The sequence below is a fragment of the Microcaecilia unicolor genome, chromosome 4, assembly GCF_901765095.1.
Source record: "Microcaecilia unicolor chromosome 4, aMicUni1.1, whole genome shotgun sequence".
In the NCBI taxonomy this organism is placed as follows: domain Eukaryota; kingdom Metazoa; phylum Chordata; class Amphibia; order Gymnophiona; family Siphonopidae; genus Microcaecilia; species Microcaecilia unicolor.
Genome location: NC_044034.1, coordinates 166820454 through 166837920, shown reverse-complemented (window position 1 = coordinate 166837920; position 17467 = coordinate 166820454). Strand labels below are relative to the sequence as shown.

The following is a 17467-nucleotide window of genomic DNA, read 5'->3' as shown; positions in this document are numbered from 1 at the left end:
TCAGGTCCTGGCCAAATTGGAGATGGGGTCTTCGTTTTTGGCGGACACCCTTTGTGATTTGCTAAGGGCTTCAGTTAAGAATATGGCTCTGGCGGTGACGGCTAGCAGGGCTCTTTGGCTTAGGGGCTGGGTGGCAGATTCGGCCTCTAAAGCAAAGTTGTGTTCTCTACCTTTCTAATGTTCTATGGTGTTTGGAGAGGACTTGGATAAACTGATGAGTGGTCTTGGGCATACCAAGGTCTCACGGTTGCCAGATTACGGCCTAAGGCGGCTAGTCGAGGTGGTTCGGCTAGAGGTCGGTTTAAGGAAGCGAGGCGGTACAGGCCGGGCAGATTTATATCTCCTTCTAAAAGCCGGTTGTTCCAGCGGACGCAGTCCTTTCGAGGGGGTCGTTGAGGAGGTTGGGACTCCTCCGGAGGTGCCGGAAATGGTAAGTCCTCCTTGTGAAGGTTGGGGCGCGACTTTGTCTGTTTTATCAGGGGTGGACCCAAATCATATCAGTGGGTGCTGGAGGTCGTTCGCGATGGTTATGCGCTCGAGTTCGAGCATCCGCTGCCGGATCTGTTTCTTTCCTCTCCTTGTAACTTAAGGCTATTCAAGAGACTCTGGGTCACTTAACCCAGTTGGGAGCTGTGGTACCCGTTCCTCGGCACAAGCAGGGAATGAGGAGTTATTCCATTTCGAATGTACCTTCGGGTTCTGGGCCTTTTGTCAGCGACAATAGAGGTAGTACCATGGGCCAGGGCGCATATGCGTCAGCTTCAGGCGGCTCTGTTGTCCCGGTGGTCTCCCCAGGTACACAGTTTGGAGTGACGGTTGCCAGTGAGGGGGGCTCCTCGGCGCAGTCTCCAGTGGTGTCTGTGCTCGGCCCATCTGAAAAATGGCATGCCATTGGAACCTCCTCAGTGGGTGATTCTGGTAACGGATGCTAGTCTGCTGGGCTGGGGAGCTCAGTGTTTCGGTCAGTCCGCGCAGGGGCGGAAGTCGATGGAGGAAGCTCAGTGGTCTGTCAACCGGTTGGAGACGAGGGTGATTCGGCTAGCTCTGTTGGCGTTTTGCTCAAGTGTGGTCGGAAAGGCGGTAAGAGTCATGCCTGACAACGCAACAGCGGTAGCGTGTGTCAACCGGCAGGATGGTACAAAGAGTCCGCGGTTGGCAATTGAGACGGCTGTGCTCATGAGTTGGGCGGAAAGGCATGTAGTGCAGATTTCGGCGGCGCACGTGGCCAGGGTGGACAACGTGAACGCGGATTTTCTAAGTAGACACATGTTGGACCCCAGAGAATGGTCTCTGCACCGGTCGGTGTTCGACCAGATAGTTCTAAAGTGGGGAATGCCAGTAGTGGATCTCATGGCGTAGGCACAGAATGCTCAGGTTCCTCGGTATTTCAGTCTGCGTTGGGATCCGCGAGCGGAAGGAATCAGTGCGTTGGTCCTTCGTGGACTCAGCGGGTATTGCTGTAAGTGTTTCCCCCATGGCCCTTGATAGGTTAAGTCCTACAGAGGGTAGAATGTTATGCGGGTCCGGTGTTGGTGGCTCCGAATTGGCCGCATCAGCCGTGGTTCGGGGATCTGATACACTTGTTAGAAGGCGAGCCTCTGCGGCTGGGGGGCTCGGTGCTGTTGTGTCAGGGTCCAATTGTCATGCCGGATCCGGCTCGTTTCTCTCTTACGGTGTTGCCTTTGAGAGGGAATGGTTGAGAAGGAAAGGGTTTTCCCCTCAGGTGATTCAGACGATGCTGCAGTCTCGCAAACGTTCGACGTCTTTGGCCTCTGTGCGTGTGTGGCACATATTTGAAGATTGGTGTGGGGACCGGGCGTGTGTCCCTTCGACAGCTTCTGTGTCGTGCATTTTAGATTTCTTGCAGGATAGTTTTGAGAAGGGCCTTTCATTGTCATCTTTGAAGGTGCAGCTGGCTGCTTTGGCGTGTTTTCGGGGTAAGGTGGAGGGCAGGTCAGTTGCGTCTTCCCCGGATGAGGTCCGTTTTTTTGGGGGGGTGGAGTTGCTTCGTCCTCCTCAGCAGCCGGTAGTTCCTTAGTGGGATCTTAATATCGTTCTTGACTTTTTGGCGGGTTCTCCTTTTGAGCCCTTGGAGTCTTGTTCGATAAAAGACCTTACTATGAAGTGGTCTTTTTGGTAGCTATATCGTCGGCTCGCAGGATTTTGGAACTTCAGGCTCTTTCATTTAGGCCTCTGTTTCTGTGGTTTTCTAAGGAAAAGGTTTCGCTGCATCCAGTGCCTTCATTTTTGCCTATGGTGGTATCCTCCTTTCATGTCAATCAGATGATTTTGTTGCCGGACTTGGGGGACCGGACGGGGGATGCTTCTCAGCGTCGTTTGGTGAAATTGGATGTGCGCAGAGTGTTGAAGGTTTACTTGCGCAGGTCGGAGGAATTCAGGTCTTCGGACAGGTTATTTTTCCTTCATGGGGGGCCCAAGAAGGGAGCAGCTGCTTCTAAGGCATCTATAGCTCAGTGGTTGAAGGATGCCATCTCTTCGGCTTACATATTGCATGGCCGTACGGTGCCAGTGGGGCTCAAGGCACATTCCACTAGGGGGATGGCGGCTTCTTGGGCAGAGAGTAGTTTTGTTCCACTGGTGGACATTTGTAGAGCGGCGGTGTGGTCCTCCCTGCATTCTTTTATCAAACATTACAGAGTGGATGTACAGGCAAGGGAGGATGCCAGTTTTGGAGCTGCAGTCCTGTCCTCTGGGCTTCGCAGGTCCCACCCTTAGATGTGTTTACTGCTTTGGTACGTCCCAAGCGTCTTGAACGGTCTGGAGGATTGCTGAGGAAGGTGAAATTAGGCCTTACCTGCTAATTTTCTTTCCTCTAGATCCTCCAGACCGTTCAAGAGCCCACCCAGTGTATCGGACAGTTCAATATGATATTTTGTTTTAGACTTCAGTTGCTGATATTTCTAGTAGCTCCTGTGATTTCGGTCCTGGAGTTTTACTAAGGGCAGTTTGTGGTACCGTTTGTGCCTATCTTCAGTTGAATTCCCCCATCTTAAGGGGAGGAGATCTGAGTGTGGATTCAGTGGTTTTGTTTAGGTGGAGGTGTTTTGTTCCTCTGCTTTGTTACTGTTTTACTGGTTAGTAGAAGGTCTGCACAGGCTACTTGTATAATAAGTTTTAGTGTTCTCAGTCTCCCTCTGCTGGTAGGAGTGCATAACCCAAGCGTCTTGAACGGTCTGGAGGATCTAGAGGAAAGAAAATTAGCAGGTAAGGCCTAAATTCAACTTTCTTCATTTTAAAAGAAAACACTTGTGTTAGATGAGTTCATGAAGCTCACAGTTCTTTGTCTTTTAAAATATTAATGGAAATGCTCACAGCAGACTGCTCCGTCGAGAAGCCACCATCATGCTATGACAGCTCCCGTTAAAATTTCCTCGTAAAAGGTAGGGGCTGCATTCTGTGCATTGCTCAGAATGCACATTTGAATATAATTAGCTGATTGTAATATATTTGCATATGATTCACAGTGTATGCTACTGTGAATGGTAAAAGACACGCACAGCCCCTTTGTGCATTTCTTGTTATACTGTGCTCGCTAAATCAGCTAGAACTGGTCAAAATTACATGTTGCTAGCATGGAAAGTTTTGTGCATCTGGCCTGAATAAAAAAATACTTCTTCATGTTGCTGCATCTTCAAAAGAAAAGAGAAAAAAAAAAAAGCATTGTAGCTGCAGTGCAGTTAACTGATGAGCTACCAGGAATTTTTTTTTTTTTTTAATGATTGTAAGCCATTAAGAAAATGTAGTCAGACTATATGGCACAGGGTTGGTATATACTGGATTTGTTTTGTCAGCCACGTGTGCTTTTATAACAGTGATGGGAATAAGACTTCACAGTAACAGCCTTTATGCTACCTTGGTCTCATTGATTCTTATTGACCTGGTGACCCCTTTCCTAATTTTCAGGAACCAGAAAAGGAAACTCTCTGAAAAGTCATGAGGATTAACCGAGCTCAGTCACTCAAGTAGCACACAGCTCTTTGATCTGACCATTTAACTAGGCATGCTTAGAGGGGCAGACTGCTAAACTCGCAATTAAAATGTCTTGATTCTTTATTTATTTTTATTAAAGATTGAAGCTTGTGAAGAAAAGGCAGCCTCTGTTCTCCCAGCAACTTGTTTACCGCAGTTGGATAGTGGAAACTGGAAGGAAAGACTTGCTAGCATGGAAGAATTTCAAAAGGTATTTGCTGTTTATTTCACAGCAAAAACACGAGAGAGGGATGATTGAGTTTATATACCAGTAGTTGAATTTTGTCTCACTGCTCTTGGAATTGGGAAATGTATTCTGTTCGTGGAGTTCATGATCTTTAGGAGAACTGCACCAGAGAACTGCACCAATTAATACTGCAAAGCAGTCTTTTGAGGTTTTCTCTGGTATTGGGAGTGGTACTGCACTATTTCTTATAATACTGTCATATATATTTTTATTGGAGAAATATGTAAAATCATGTATTTATGAAATGGAAATATGTTGATGGTACTTTGGTTACTTTTTAAAAAGCTTTTTATTGGTTTTACTGAATAAGTTACATTTCCATATCATCAAGCTGATCAATCCAAAGACTGGTGGGTTGTGTCCATCTACCAGCAGGTGGAGATAGAGAGCAAACTTTTGCCTCCCTATATGTGGTCATGTGCTGCCGGAAACTCCTCAGTATGTTCTCTATCTCAGCAGGTGGTGGTCACACACAGCAGCAGCTCTGGCTAGGCCTCCAAGCCTAATTTGTAGGTTTTGTTGAGTGCCTGGGGTTGAGGGCTCTTTTGAGCAAGTGCAAACCTGGTGGTGCCAGGTCCCTCCTTTTCTCCCCCCTCCCGCTGGCTCCGTTAAAAAAAAAAAAAAAAAAAAAAAATTTTGAACGTCTTTAAAGGCGTTTATCTCGACGTTTATTTAAGCGTCTATTGCAGCTACTCACTGGGACACCAGGTCGTTACAACTCGGAGCGGACAGCAGGTAATTTTTACCTTTTTATAGCGGGCAGGGGGTTCCCCGATTCTTCTCCTCGTGGCATATGGCGTCGGAGGGCGAGGGCGCAAAGGGTCGCTCCCCGGGTCGCTTGAGCGCTTCTAGAGGGGATGCGGGGGTCTTAAAGCCTGATTCGCCCTTGTTGGGTGACAGTTTCGTGACCGATGAATGTCCCGGTCCTTCCTCCGGCGTGGCGGTTTTTCCCGCCATAAACGCCCATCCCCCGCTCCTCGCCTCCGCCATCTTGGCCGGCCACGCGGCTCGGACGGCTTCTTCTTGGGCCGCCCTTGAGGTTGGAGACATTAATGCCATGAACGCCCTTAATTTGGGCGACGGCACAGAAGCGGCTAAAGTTAAGAGCCGTTCTTCCCGCGCGGCTCCTTCGCGGAGTTTCGCGCCGGACGCCATTTTGGATGCGCAGCATGTCTCTCCCCCGCTATTGAGAGCGCCGGTTGAGGGTGCGTCTAGGGCTGTTGCCCAGGCTGCGGAAGTGCACAGTCTGGGGGGTTTCTCCCCCGAGTTTGTTTTGCTGCTGCATCAGGCCTTCCTCATGCACAACGCTGCCCCTGCTCCCTCGTCTGGTAAAGAGGTTGAGGTTCCCAGAGGTAAACGCCCTCGGGTTGATTCCCAGGCCTTGGAGGAATTTGTCTCCTCCGATGTAGATGAGGGCAGCGTGTCTGAGGTCTCCCAACGGTCCTTTGCGGATTCCTTGGAGGAGACGGATCCCCGCTCGGATGGAGCGGATGACCCCTCTGCAGCGCGGCTTTTTAGCCCAGAGGATTTGCCCAACCTGTTGTTACAGGCCATGGACACTTTGAAGATTTCCTCTCCGGAGGACGTCTCTCCCTCAGCCCCTGTTGGCTCTGCCATTATGCTGGGGACGAAGCGCCCGCCTAGAACCTTCCACGTGCATGATGCCATGCACACCTTAATTTCGGCTCAATGGGATGTCCCAGAAGCGAGCCTTAAAGTGGCTAGGGCTATGTCCCGCCTCTATCCTTTGGCTGTGAGTGAACGTGAGGCCTATCTGTGGCCTACCGTGGATTCTTTGATCACTGCGGTGACTAAGAAAACGGCGTTGCCAGTGGAAGGTGGCACAGCCCTAAAGGACGCCCAAGACAGAAGATTGGAGGCGGCCTTAAGGTCGTCCTTTGAGGCGGCTGCTTTAAATTTGCAGGCCTCAGTTTGCGGCTCCTATGTGGCCAGGGCGTGCCTGACTATGGTACAGCGGGCTTCCCCCTCGGATCATTCCTTGAGGGCTGATTGGCCGGCCCTGGAATCGGGCTTAGCCTATTTGGCAGACTTGCTGTATGATGTCTTGAGAGCCTCAGCTAAAGGCATGGCTCAGACAGTCTCTGCGCGGCGGTGGATTTGGCTGAAACATTGGTCTGCTGACCACGCCTCTAAATCCCGCCTGGCTAGGTTGCCTTTTAAAGGCAAGCTGCTCTTTGGGGTCGAGCTGGACAAAATCGTGACCGATCTCGGCACGTCTAAGGGCAAGAAGTTACCAGAGGTCAGGGCTCGGGCTAGTGCTCGTCCCGGTACCTCCAGAGGACGGTTTCAGGAAGCCCGTAGGTACCGCCCGGGCAGGTCGGGTTTTTCTGCCCCCTCTTCCTTTAAGAGGAATTTCTCCCCCAAGCAGCATTCCTTTCGCAGAGACCGCCGTCCCGGAGGGGCTCTCTCCGGTCCTCCCCCAGGGTCTCGTACCCAATGACGGGGTCTTGGTCCACGCCCCAGTGCAGATTGGAGGACGGCTGTCCTCGTTTCTGGGCGAGTGGACCACAATAACTTCAGACGCGTGGGTGCTGAAAGTCATCAGAGACGGCTACAAACTAGAGTTCTGCCGACCCTTAAAAGACGGGTTTGTACTCTCTCCCTGCAAGTCTCCGGTCAAAGCTGTGGCAGTGCAGCAGACCTTGGACAATCTGATCCGCCTGGGCGCGGTCGTTCCGGTGCCAGAAAGTCAGCTTGGCAAGGGACGTTACTCCATTTACTTTGTGGTACCAAAGAAAGGAGGTTCTGTCCGGCCTATCCTTGACCTCAAAGGGGTCAATCGGGCCTTGAAAGTGCGGCACTTTCGCATGGAGACTCTCCGCTCTGTTATAGCGGCAGTGAAGGCAGGAGAGTTCCTGGCATCCTTGGACATCAAGGAAGCGTACCTGCATATTCCCATCTGGCCTCCTCATCAACGCTTTCTGCGTTTTGCAGTCCTGGGACGACACTTCCAGTTCAGAGCCCTCCCTTTCGGTTTGGCTACTGCTCCGCGGACCTTTTCCAAAGTAATGGTGGTCATCGCGGCCTTCCTACGAAAGGAAGGGGTACAAGTCCATCCTTATCTGGACGACTGGTTGATCCGAGCCCCCTCTTATGCAGAGTGCGGCAAAGCTGTGGACCAGGTAGTTGCTCTTTTGAGCTCCCTGGGATGGATCATCAACTGGGAGAAGAGCCAGCTGCGCCCGACTCAGTCCCTGGAGTACCTGGGAGTTCGATTCGACACCCAAGTGGGCAGAGTGTTCCTGCCAGACAATCGGATTGTCAAACTTCAGGCTCAGGTGGACCAGTTCCTAGTAGCCTCTCCCCTTCGGGCTTGGAACTATGTGCAGCTGTTGGGCTCTATGACGGCCACGATGGAAGTTGGGCCCTGGGCCAGTGCTCATATGAGACCACTTCAACACTCTTTGCTGCAGCGCTGGACTCCGATGTCGGAGGATTATGCTGTGCACCTTCCCTTGGACCCAGCAGTGCGCAAGGCGCTGAGCTGGTGGATGCAGACAGACAAGTTGTCTGCGGGAATGCCTCTGGTGACCCCAGAGTGGATTGTCGTCACGACGGACGCCTCGTTGTCGGGCTGGGGAGCCCACTGCTTGGGAAGGACAGCGCAGGGGCTATGGTCTCCTGCAGAGGCAAAGTGGTCTATCAACCTCCTGGAACTCAGAGCCATTCGGTTGGCGCTTTTGGAGTTCATCCCGGTACTGGTGTTGAAGCCTGTACGGGTCCTGTCGGACAATGCCACGGCTGTGGCCTATGTCAACCGCCAGAGAGGTACCAAGAGCGCCCCTCTAGCCAAGGAGGCTATGAATCTTTGCCAGTGGGCAGAAGCGAACCTGGAGCAGCTTTCAGCGGCCCACATTGCCGGAGTCATGAATGTCAAGGCGGACTTTCTCAGTCGCCATACCTTGGAGCCCGGAGAGTGGCAGCTATCTGCTCAGGCGTTCTTGGACATCACGAAGCGCTGGGGCCAGCCGAGCCTAGATCTGATGGCGTCATCGGCCAATTGCCAAGTGCCGCGCTTTTTCAGCAGAGGACGGGACCCTCGATCCCTGGGAGTAGATGCTCTTCTCCAACAGTGGCCGACACAAGAGCTTCTCTATGTGTTCCCGCCCTGGCCCATGTTGGGCAGGGTGCTAGACCGGGTGGCAAAGCATCCCGGCAGGGTAATCCTGGTGGGTCCGGATTGGCCCAGGCGTCCCTGGTATGCGGACTTGATCAGGCTCTCAGTCGACGATCCTCTGCGGCTGCCAGTGGAGCAGGGCCTGTTACATCAGGGTCCCGTGGTGATGGAGGATCCCTCCCCCTTTGGTCTTACGGCCTGGCTATTGAGCGGCAGCATCTGAGGAAGAAGGGCTTCTCAGACAAGGTCATCGCCACTATGCTGAGAGCGAGGAAGCGCTCTACTTCTACTGCTTACGCCAGGGTTTGGCGTATCTTTGCAGCGTGGTGTGAAGCAGGCTCACTTTCTCCCTTCACTGCTCCAATTCTTCAGTGTTGGCGTTCCTGCAAGAAGGTCTGGAGAAAGGCCTGTCGCTCAGTTCCCTTAAAGTCCAAGTAGCGGCTCTGGCTTGCTTCAGGGGCCGCCTGAAGGGTGCTTCCCTGGCTTCGCAGCCAGATGTGGTGCGCTTTCTCAAGGGAGTTAATCACCTGCGCCCTCCTCTACACTCAGTGGTGCCTGCGTGGAATCTCAACCTGGTACTAAGAGCATTGCAGAAGCCGCCTTTTGAACCCTTGTCGAGGGCATCTCTGAAAGACCTGACGTTGAAAGCAGTCTTTTTGGTGGCTATCACTTCGGCCAGAAGAGTTTCCGAGCTCCAGGCGCTCTCATGTCGAGAGCCTTTTCTGCTGTTCACTGAGGCAGGAGTGACTATTCGCACAGTGCCTTCCTTCCTGCCCAAGATTGTTTCTCGCTTCCATGTGAATCAGCAGCTCTGTCTCCCTTCCTTTCGTAGGGAGGACTACCCAGAGGAGTACTCTGCTCTTAAATATCTGGATGTGAGACGAGTCATCATCAGATACTTGGAAGTGACCAATGATTTCCGGAAATCGGATCATCTGTTTGTCCTGTTTGCAGGTCCTCGTAAGGGTCTGCAGGCTGCTAAGCCTACAGTGGCAAGATGGGTCCAGGAAGCCATTGCAGCGGCTTATGTGGCCGCGGGGAAGGTGCCGCCTATCCAGCTGAAGGCTCACTCCACGAGAGCTCAGGCGGCCTCGATGGCAGAGGCCGGATCCGTCTCCTTGGAAGAGATATGCAAGGCGGCAACTTGGGCTTCGGCTCATACATTCTCCAAGCATTATCGTTTGACTGTGGCTGCACGGGCGGAGGCCCGGTTTGGAGCTTCGGTGTTGAGGTCAGGGATTTCAATGTCCCGCCCTGGGTGAGTACTGCTTCGGTACATCCCACCAGTCTATGGATTGATCAGCTTGATGATATGGAAGGTAAAATTATGTATAATCATACCTGATAATTTTCTTTCCATTAATCATAGCTGATCAATCCATAGCCCCTCCCAGATATCTGTACTGTTTTTATTCTGGTTGCATTTCAGGTTCAAGTTTAGTCTTCAGTTACTTCAGAAAGACTTCGTGTTCAAGTTTTTTCACTTGGATTCTTCAAGAGTTAAGACGAGTTTGTGTTACAGTGAGCTGCTGCATTCCTCTCCCCTCCGTTTTACGGGGCTGGATTGAGACTTAAAATTCTGCCGGCACTCCCTCCCGCTTCGTGCGGCTGTAGGGCAGCTTTGTACCCTCCCGCTTCGGCGGTGTTAGGGTCAGTCAGCTCCTCCCGCGGTTGCGGTTGCAGGATAAGCCAGATCCCCCCGCATCGGCGGGTGTGGTGTCCCTCCCCCGCTCCGCGGGGATGAGCTGGACGGATTCCCCTCCCCCACTTGTGTGGGGATGAGCTGGGTTAATTCCCCTCCCCCGTTTCGGCGGTGGTGAGCTGGGCAGAGTGTCCCTTCGTGAGTGTAATTCTCTAAGTGCTGAGTCCTGCGGATGGAGCTTTGATATCGACATACTGAGGAGTTTCCGGCAGCACATGACCACATATAGGGAGGCAAAAGTTTGCTATCTCCACCTGCTGGTAGATGGACACAACCCACCAGTCTTTGGATTGATCAGCTATGATTAATGGAAAGAAAATTATCAGGTATGATTATACATAATTTTACCTTTGGAGCGATTTAAAAACGTTGGCTTTGCATATTTAATGAAGCGTTAACATAAGTGAGCAACATGTTAGATTCTTCAATACTTTCCCTAAAGGATAATCAACGGTTGTTCTTGACATTGTTTAGGCTGTTGAGGTGATGGAGAGGCATAACATGCCTTGTCAAGCTTTGGTCCGTATGCTGGCAAAGAAACCAGGCTGGAAGGAAACAAACTTTCAGGTAAAAGCCTTTTACTTTTCTCTTTATATAAATAGAGGTAGCATAAATACTGTTTCAGTACTTATGGTTTTTGTTCCAAGATCTTGTATGTAGTTTGTCATGCGTCCCTAGCATCCACTTCTTCCTCCAAAGCCTGGATCACAGAATAGATTGTTATATGGAAATTGAAACCAAAAACCATGTTTGGAGTCTTAAATTCTCATTACTCCAGTTGCTGTTTTGGTCCCAAGGATGCATTTTTTTTTTTTTTTTCAAGTTTGGTGATGCTGATAACTACATTTTGTGAGGACCTGAAAGGAACCTTTGCTGATCTGCCAAATTAGAATTTTAACTGGGGCATTCAAAATATCAAGATCAACATGATTCATGGGTCGTGGAAGTAGTGGGAGGAAAAAGAGAGACCTTTGTGCTTGGAGATTAAGCGTTCCACTGACCCAGAAACGTAGTCGTCTGCTTTCTGTGCTTTGCGGACAGGGAGCTGCATGTAGCCAGGAAGGCTGGTCATGTAACATGGAAAAACTGCAGAAGTGAAATTTTGGTGATCTGTCAGCAACAAATTTATGGCATCTTAGAGAGTTCAACAATACCGCTAAAATGCTGCAGAGTGAAAGCATACGCTGTTTCCTTTTCATCCTTCTGACTATTCAAAAACTTTGAGGAATGTTCAAGTCAATATTCAATCGGTGATGAAAAATACTTATTAAATTCAACTTAAAATATGCAATCTTGAATAACCTAGTGTAAGTTCATTGCAACCCCCCTCTGCCTCCATTCCTACATTCCTATGCAAGCCAATTTCTCAGAGCTGTAATTCAATACTCAGTGACATTTAGCTTACCAAACTGTTAATGCAGTATGCAGCCAAGATGAGTCCAGAAACAGGGTCCATAGCTGAATAGAGTTATTTTCTTTTCCCCCTTACTAATTAAAGGGCTTATTCTTTATCGTCTTCTCCAGACCATTCCCAATATGTGAGTATATCAATCAGCAGAGGGAGACTGAGAACTACTGACTAATGACACCATATAAGGTGCTGTGCTACTCCGACCCCTTCAGTATTTCTCATCTCCCAGCAGAGGTAGGTGTTTTCCTGTGCAGCCTGCTTCTTGGTTTTCTCAGGGTGTGCTTGTTAGGCCCCCTTAAAAAAAAAAAAAAGGATTAATAGGAGAACCTTTACACGTCAGAGTTAAAAAAAAAAAAAAAAAAAAAAAAAGGCACAGCCTTTAACGGCGAAGGGTCTCAGCCTTTTAGGTCCGTGCACGCTTCTTTAGGAGCATGCCACTTGCCCTCCTCTTCCCCCACTTTTTCCAGGAGGGGTTCCTTGAGTGCCTGCCTTCAGGTGAAATGAATAAAAAAGAAAAAATCTGTAAAGTGATTTGGTGCAGCTCTGGTTCTTCAGGGCAGGGGGTTTTGGTTTGGTGGTGGAAAGCAGGTGGCAGAGCACTGCCATCATAGCTGTTAGTGATGGCTCCCCTGAAAAGTTGTACCACTGCGCGGCTTGCTGTGCTCACCACGTGGTTTCTTCCATCAGCGGCCTTTGGCGTGTTTTTGATAAAGCAGTGCCTGTGGATTCTATGGCCTAAGGACAAACCTCTTCAGGGGTGGTGAGTACTTTGGGGGAAAGTCCCTCAGCCAGTTACGAGGTTTCTTCTGAGAAGTGGCTCTGGGACTGTGTTTTTCTGCTGGCGTGGTTCTCGGGAGCTGAGGGCCTGATTACATCAGAGGAACTGCAGGTTCTTATGAAGCACAGTGCCTCAGCAGTTCCCACTCTCTTCACCCAAATTTGTTGTTCTCTTCTAGGCCTTCTGTTTGAAGAGAAGTCTGTCAGTGGAACCATTGGGGGTGTTCCGGCTTCCAAACCCATAGAGGGGGCCAGGAGAGGTTTTTCTCAAGGAGGACTTGATTTGCTCTCCCTGGGATCAGAGACACCATTGGGATGAACAGGGAGGATCCCTGGGATGCCGATCCTCTGGGGAGGATCTGTCGGTAGTCAGAATTTTAGGAGTTGCCTAGGGTGCTTTTGGAGGTGTTACAGGCCCTTAAGCTCTCGAAGGACTAGCCTCTTGTGACTAGAAAAGGCGACCTACTTTTGAAGGTCATTCGCGGGCCACCTCAAACCTTACCCTACCATGAGGACTTCAGAGGTCTGGGGGAAGTGAAGTGGCAGTCCCCTGATTTGCCTTTGTGCATTGGTAGGGCGATGGCTTGACTTTTCAGCTCCCTCTGAGAGGTCTAGACATCTTTTAAGCTGCAGAAGGTAGATGCTCTCGTTCCAGTGGTTCCAGTGGAAGGTGAGGCAGCTCTGAAGGATCCGCAGGATGGAGGCCCTTTTTGAAGAAAACCTTTGAGGTTTCAGCCTTGGCATTACAGGCAGCCATTTGTAGTGGTTATGTGGCGCGTGCATGTTTTAGGTGGGCCAAATGTTTGCCTGATTCACCAGCCTCGGATTCGTTGCAGGATTCTTCGGATGTCATCAATCTGGAAACAGGTACTGTCTTTTTAGGAGATACCTTATGATTTGGTCTGAGCCTTTGTGAAGAATTAGGAAGAGCAAGTTGCTTTTTGGGGAAGAGTTGGAGAAATTGGTTAAGAATTTGGGAGTCTCTAAGACCCCGAGGCTTCTGGAGGATAGGTCACTGATGACTTCCCAATCTTTGGGTCGGGGATTTTTTCAGGAGTTTAAGAGGTATTGCCCAGGCAGAGTGGCTGGCTTTCAGCAGAATAGATTCTGGAATAGGGGGCAACTCTTTCAGTCCTTTCGGGGCAGACAACATGGGGAATTGCGATGGTGGTCAAGGGGAAAACGGCACATCCCAAACTTCGCAAACTTCGCAATTAAGGTTTGGGGACCAATATTCTGGTGGTTTCCATTGGAGTCAGGTTACTATAATTTTTTACCAGAGTTGCATGCAGAGTTTTGTCAACCTCTTCCAGACGCCTTTCTCGTGTCCCCTTGCAACTCTCCTGTCGTGGTGGTGGCTGTGTCAGAGCCTAGACAGGTTCTTTTTGGCTTACAGGCAGTTCCTGTTCTCCAGCAGAGAGAGGCTTTGGCACTCTGAGGAAACATGGCTTCAACTGAACAATGGGTTAACACTTTTATATGCATTTTCCTTAATCAGTATACAGATAGAGGAGTAGCCTAGTGGTTAGTGCAGCGGACTCTGATCCTGGGGAACTGGGTTCGATTCCCACTAAAGTTCCTTGTGACTCTGGGTAAGTCACTTAAGCCTCCATTATCCCAGGTACAAATAAGTACCTATATATAATATGTAAACTGCTTTGAATGTAGTTGGAAAAACCACAGAAAGGCGGTATATAAGTCCCATTCCCTTTTCCCTTTTTTAACTTCATAAAATATTTGTGTCCATTCCCCGTAAGAATTTCTTCTCAAGATCTGCTTATCACGGAACCATAAAGTTGTAGTTCTTTTTCTCCGAGGACAAGTAGGCTGCTTGTTCTCACGACTGGGTTGACGTCCATGGCAGCCCCCATCAACCGGAACAAAACTTTGCGGGTGGTCCCGCACGCAGGGCACGCCCACCGCGCATGCGCGGCCGTCTTCTCGCCCGTGCGCGACCGTTTCCGCTCAGTCTTTTCTTTTCCGCGCTGGAGAGAGCCGTGTTCGTCTCTCTGTCAGCCCTGGAAACCGGATCGCGCCCTTGACGCGAGTTTTTTTCTTTGATTGTTTTCTTTGTTTTCTTTTGTTTTGTTAAAAAAAAAAACTTTGTTTCCCCTCGTACTTTTAGCGGGGGCGCCTCTTTGCGGCCGCGCGGTCGATTTATTTTTCGAGGTGTAATTTTTACCGCCACCATCGATGATTTTGACTTCGCCGACGCGATTTTTCCGTCGATGTCCTCGAAGGTCCCGAGTGGATTTAAGAAGTGTGGTCGGTGCGGCCGGCATATCTCGCAGACCGACACTCACGCTTGGTGCCTCCAGTATCTCGGGCTGGAGCACGATACCAAGACGTGCACCTTGTGTCTCGGTTTACGTAAACGGACACAGGTGGCGAGGCAAGTTCTTCGGGACCGTCTTTTCGGAACTTGCGCCGGCCCCTCGACGTCGACTTCGACAGCATCGGTGTCGACGGCCGGATCTTCGGTACCGGTACCGATGTCCATGAAATCGGCACCGACGGCACCGACCCCAGGAGCACAGGTCCCATTGGCCCGCCGTTCCTCCGGAGATGGCAGGGGTGAGCGGCCGCATGGGCAATCGGCCCTGGTCACTCCCTCTACCCAGGGCCCTCGGAACCGAACCCTGTCGGACCCGATCCCTCGAGGCCGAGGGGGATCTACCTCCTCCTCTTCGGTACCGCCGAGCACCGATGACGGGCACCAGAAGAAGGCTAAAAAGCACCGTCATCGGTCGCCCACGGCGCATGTGGCTACAGGCGCCAGAGATGACTCAACGCCGAGGAAGCGGCAGCGCCGGGAGGAGCGTTCCCCCTCGGTGGTAGAGGTATCGCTACGTCAGGGCACCAGCACTTCGGTGCCGTCACCTGGACCCGAGCAGATTCCGGCACCTCTACCGGCCCCCTCGCCTTTCCCGACAGCGGGCCTTGACGAGTGCCTCCGAGCCATCCTTCCGGGGATTCTGGAAGGGCTGATGCGCCAGACTGTGCCCCCCGGCGCCGGCGTGCTCTAGCCCGGTGCCGAGGCCTTCTACGCCGGCGCCGCTTGCGGTTCCGGTCTCGACCGCCACACAGGTGGAGTCGACGTCGATGGAGGGAGCTTCATCCCCGCCGGCGCAGGAGTCCACCGCTCGACGACGCCACCGAGGACTCGGTGCCTCGAAGTCGAGCCGGGCCCGGTTGAGGTCTGAGCTACAGGAGCTCTTGTCCGACACCGAGGAAGAGGCCTCGTGGGGGGAGGAGGAGGACCCCAGATATTTCTCCTCAGAGGAGTCTGTGGGCCTTCCCTCCGACCCCACTCCTTCACCGGAGAGGAAGCTCTCGCCACCTGAGAGCCTCTCCTTTGCCTCCTTCGTCAGGGATATGTCTATCTGCATTCCCTTCCCGTGGTCTCTGTGGATGAGCCGAGGGCTGAGATGCTCGAGGTCCTCGACTATCCATCACCACCTCCACGGTACCATTGCACAATGTCCTCAAGGAGACACTGCTTCGGAACTGGTTGAGACGTTTATCTAACCCCACCATCCCCAAGAAAGCGGAGTCCCAATACAGGATCCACTCTGACCCAGAGTTAATGCGGCCTCAATTGCCTCATGACTCGGCGGTCGTGGACTCTGCTCTCAAGAGGGCACGGAGTTCAAGGGATACCGCCTCGGCACCCCCGGGGCGGGAGTCTCGCACTCTGGACTCGTTTGGGAGGAAGGCCTACCAATCTTCAATGCTCGTGACCCGCATCCAATCCTACCAGCTCTACACGAGCATACACATGCGGAATAATGTGAAGCAACTGGCGGACCTGTTCGACAAGCTCCCCCCGGAGCAGTCCAGGCCTTTTCAGGAGGTGGTCAGGCAGCTGAAGGCGTGCAGAAAGTTCCTGTCCAGGGGTATCTATGAGACCTGTGATGTGGCATCTCGAGCTGCGGCCCAAGGTATAGTGAGGCGCAGGCTCTCATGGCTGTGTGCCTCTGACCTGGACAACCGCACCCAGCAGCGGCTGGCCGATGTCCCTTGCCGGGGGGATAATATTTTTGGTGAGAAGGTCGAGCAGTTGGTGGACCAACTACACCAGCGGGGAACCGCACTCGACAAGCTCTCCCACCGGGCGTCTTCAGCATCCACCTCAGCAGGTGGACGTTTCTCCCGGACCAGGCAGGCTGCGCCCTGCGCTTACAACAAGCGTAGGTACACCCAGCCGGCCCGAAGGCCTCATCAGGCACAGGCACAGTCCCAGCGCGCTCGTTCCCGTCAACAGCGTGCGCCTAAGCAGCTCCCGGCGCCTCCACAGCAAAAACCGGGGACGGGTTTTTGACTGGATCCATGGGAACATAGCCGCCATCAAAGTGTCCGTACCGGACGATCTGCCAGTCGGGGGGAGGTTAAAACTTTTTCACCAAAGGTGGCTTCTAATAACCTCCGACCAGTGGGTTCTCCAAATAGTGCGGTGCGGATACGCCCTGAATTTGGCTTCCCCTCCACCAAATTGTCCTCCGGGAGCCCAATCCTTCAGCTCCCATCACAAGCAGGTACTTGCAGAGGAACTCTCCGCCCTTCTCAGCGCCAATGCGGTCGAGCACATGCCACCCGGGCAGGGATTCTATTCCAGGTACTTCCTTGTGGAAAAGAAAACGGGGGATGCGCCCCATCCTAGACCTGAGAGGCCTGAACAAATACCTGGTCAAAGAGAAGTTCAGGATGCTTTCCTTGGGCACCCTTCTACCACTGATTCAGAAAAACGATTTGCTATGTTCCCTGGATTTAAAGGACGCATACACTCACATCCCGATACTGCCAGCTCACAGACAGTATCTCAGATTCCGCCTGGGGACACGGCACTTTCAGTATTGTGTGCTGCCCTTTGGGCTCACCTCTGCCCCACGGGTGTTCACGAAGTGCCTCGTGGTGGTCACGGCGTATCTGCGCAAGCTGGGAGTGCACGTGTTCCCGTATCTCGACGATTGGCTGGTCAAGAACACCTCGGAGGCAGGAGTTCTCCGGTCCATGCAGTGCACTATTTACCTCCTGGAGCTGCTGGGGTTTGTGATAAATTACCCAAAGTCCCATCTCCAGCCAGTCCAATCTCTGGAATTCATAGGAGCTTTGCTGAATTCAAAGACAGCTCAGGCCTTTCTCCCCGAAGCGAGGGCCCACAACCTCCTGTCCCTCGCTTCCCAGACCAGAGCGTCTCAGCAG

The 17467-nt window shown here is 51.8% G+C and overlaps 1 protein-coding gene across 3 annotated transcripts in view; it reads left to right on the top strand.

Moving 5' to 3' along the window:
• Window positions 1–17467, top strand: part of CKAP5 (cytoskeleton associated protein 5) — a 421631-nt gene that overhangs the window by 136537 nt on the left and 267627 nt on the right. For all 3 annotated transcript variants that reach the window (XM_030200874.1, XM_030200876.1, XM_030200875.1), the window contains exons 15-16: window positions 4091–4201; window positions 10552–10644. In XM_030200874.1, coding sequence (XP_030056734.1) covers window positions 4091–4201; window positions 10552–10644 — 204 coding nt within the window. The remainder of the gene's footprint in view (window positions 1–4090; window positions 4202–10551; window positions 10645–17467) is intronic.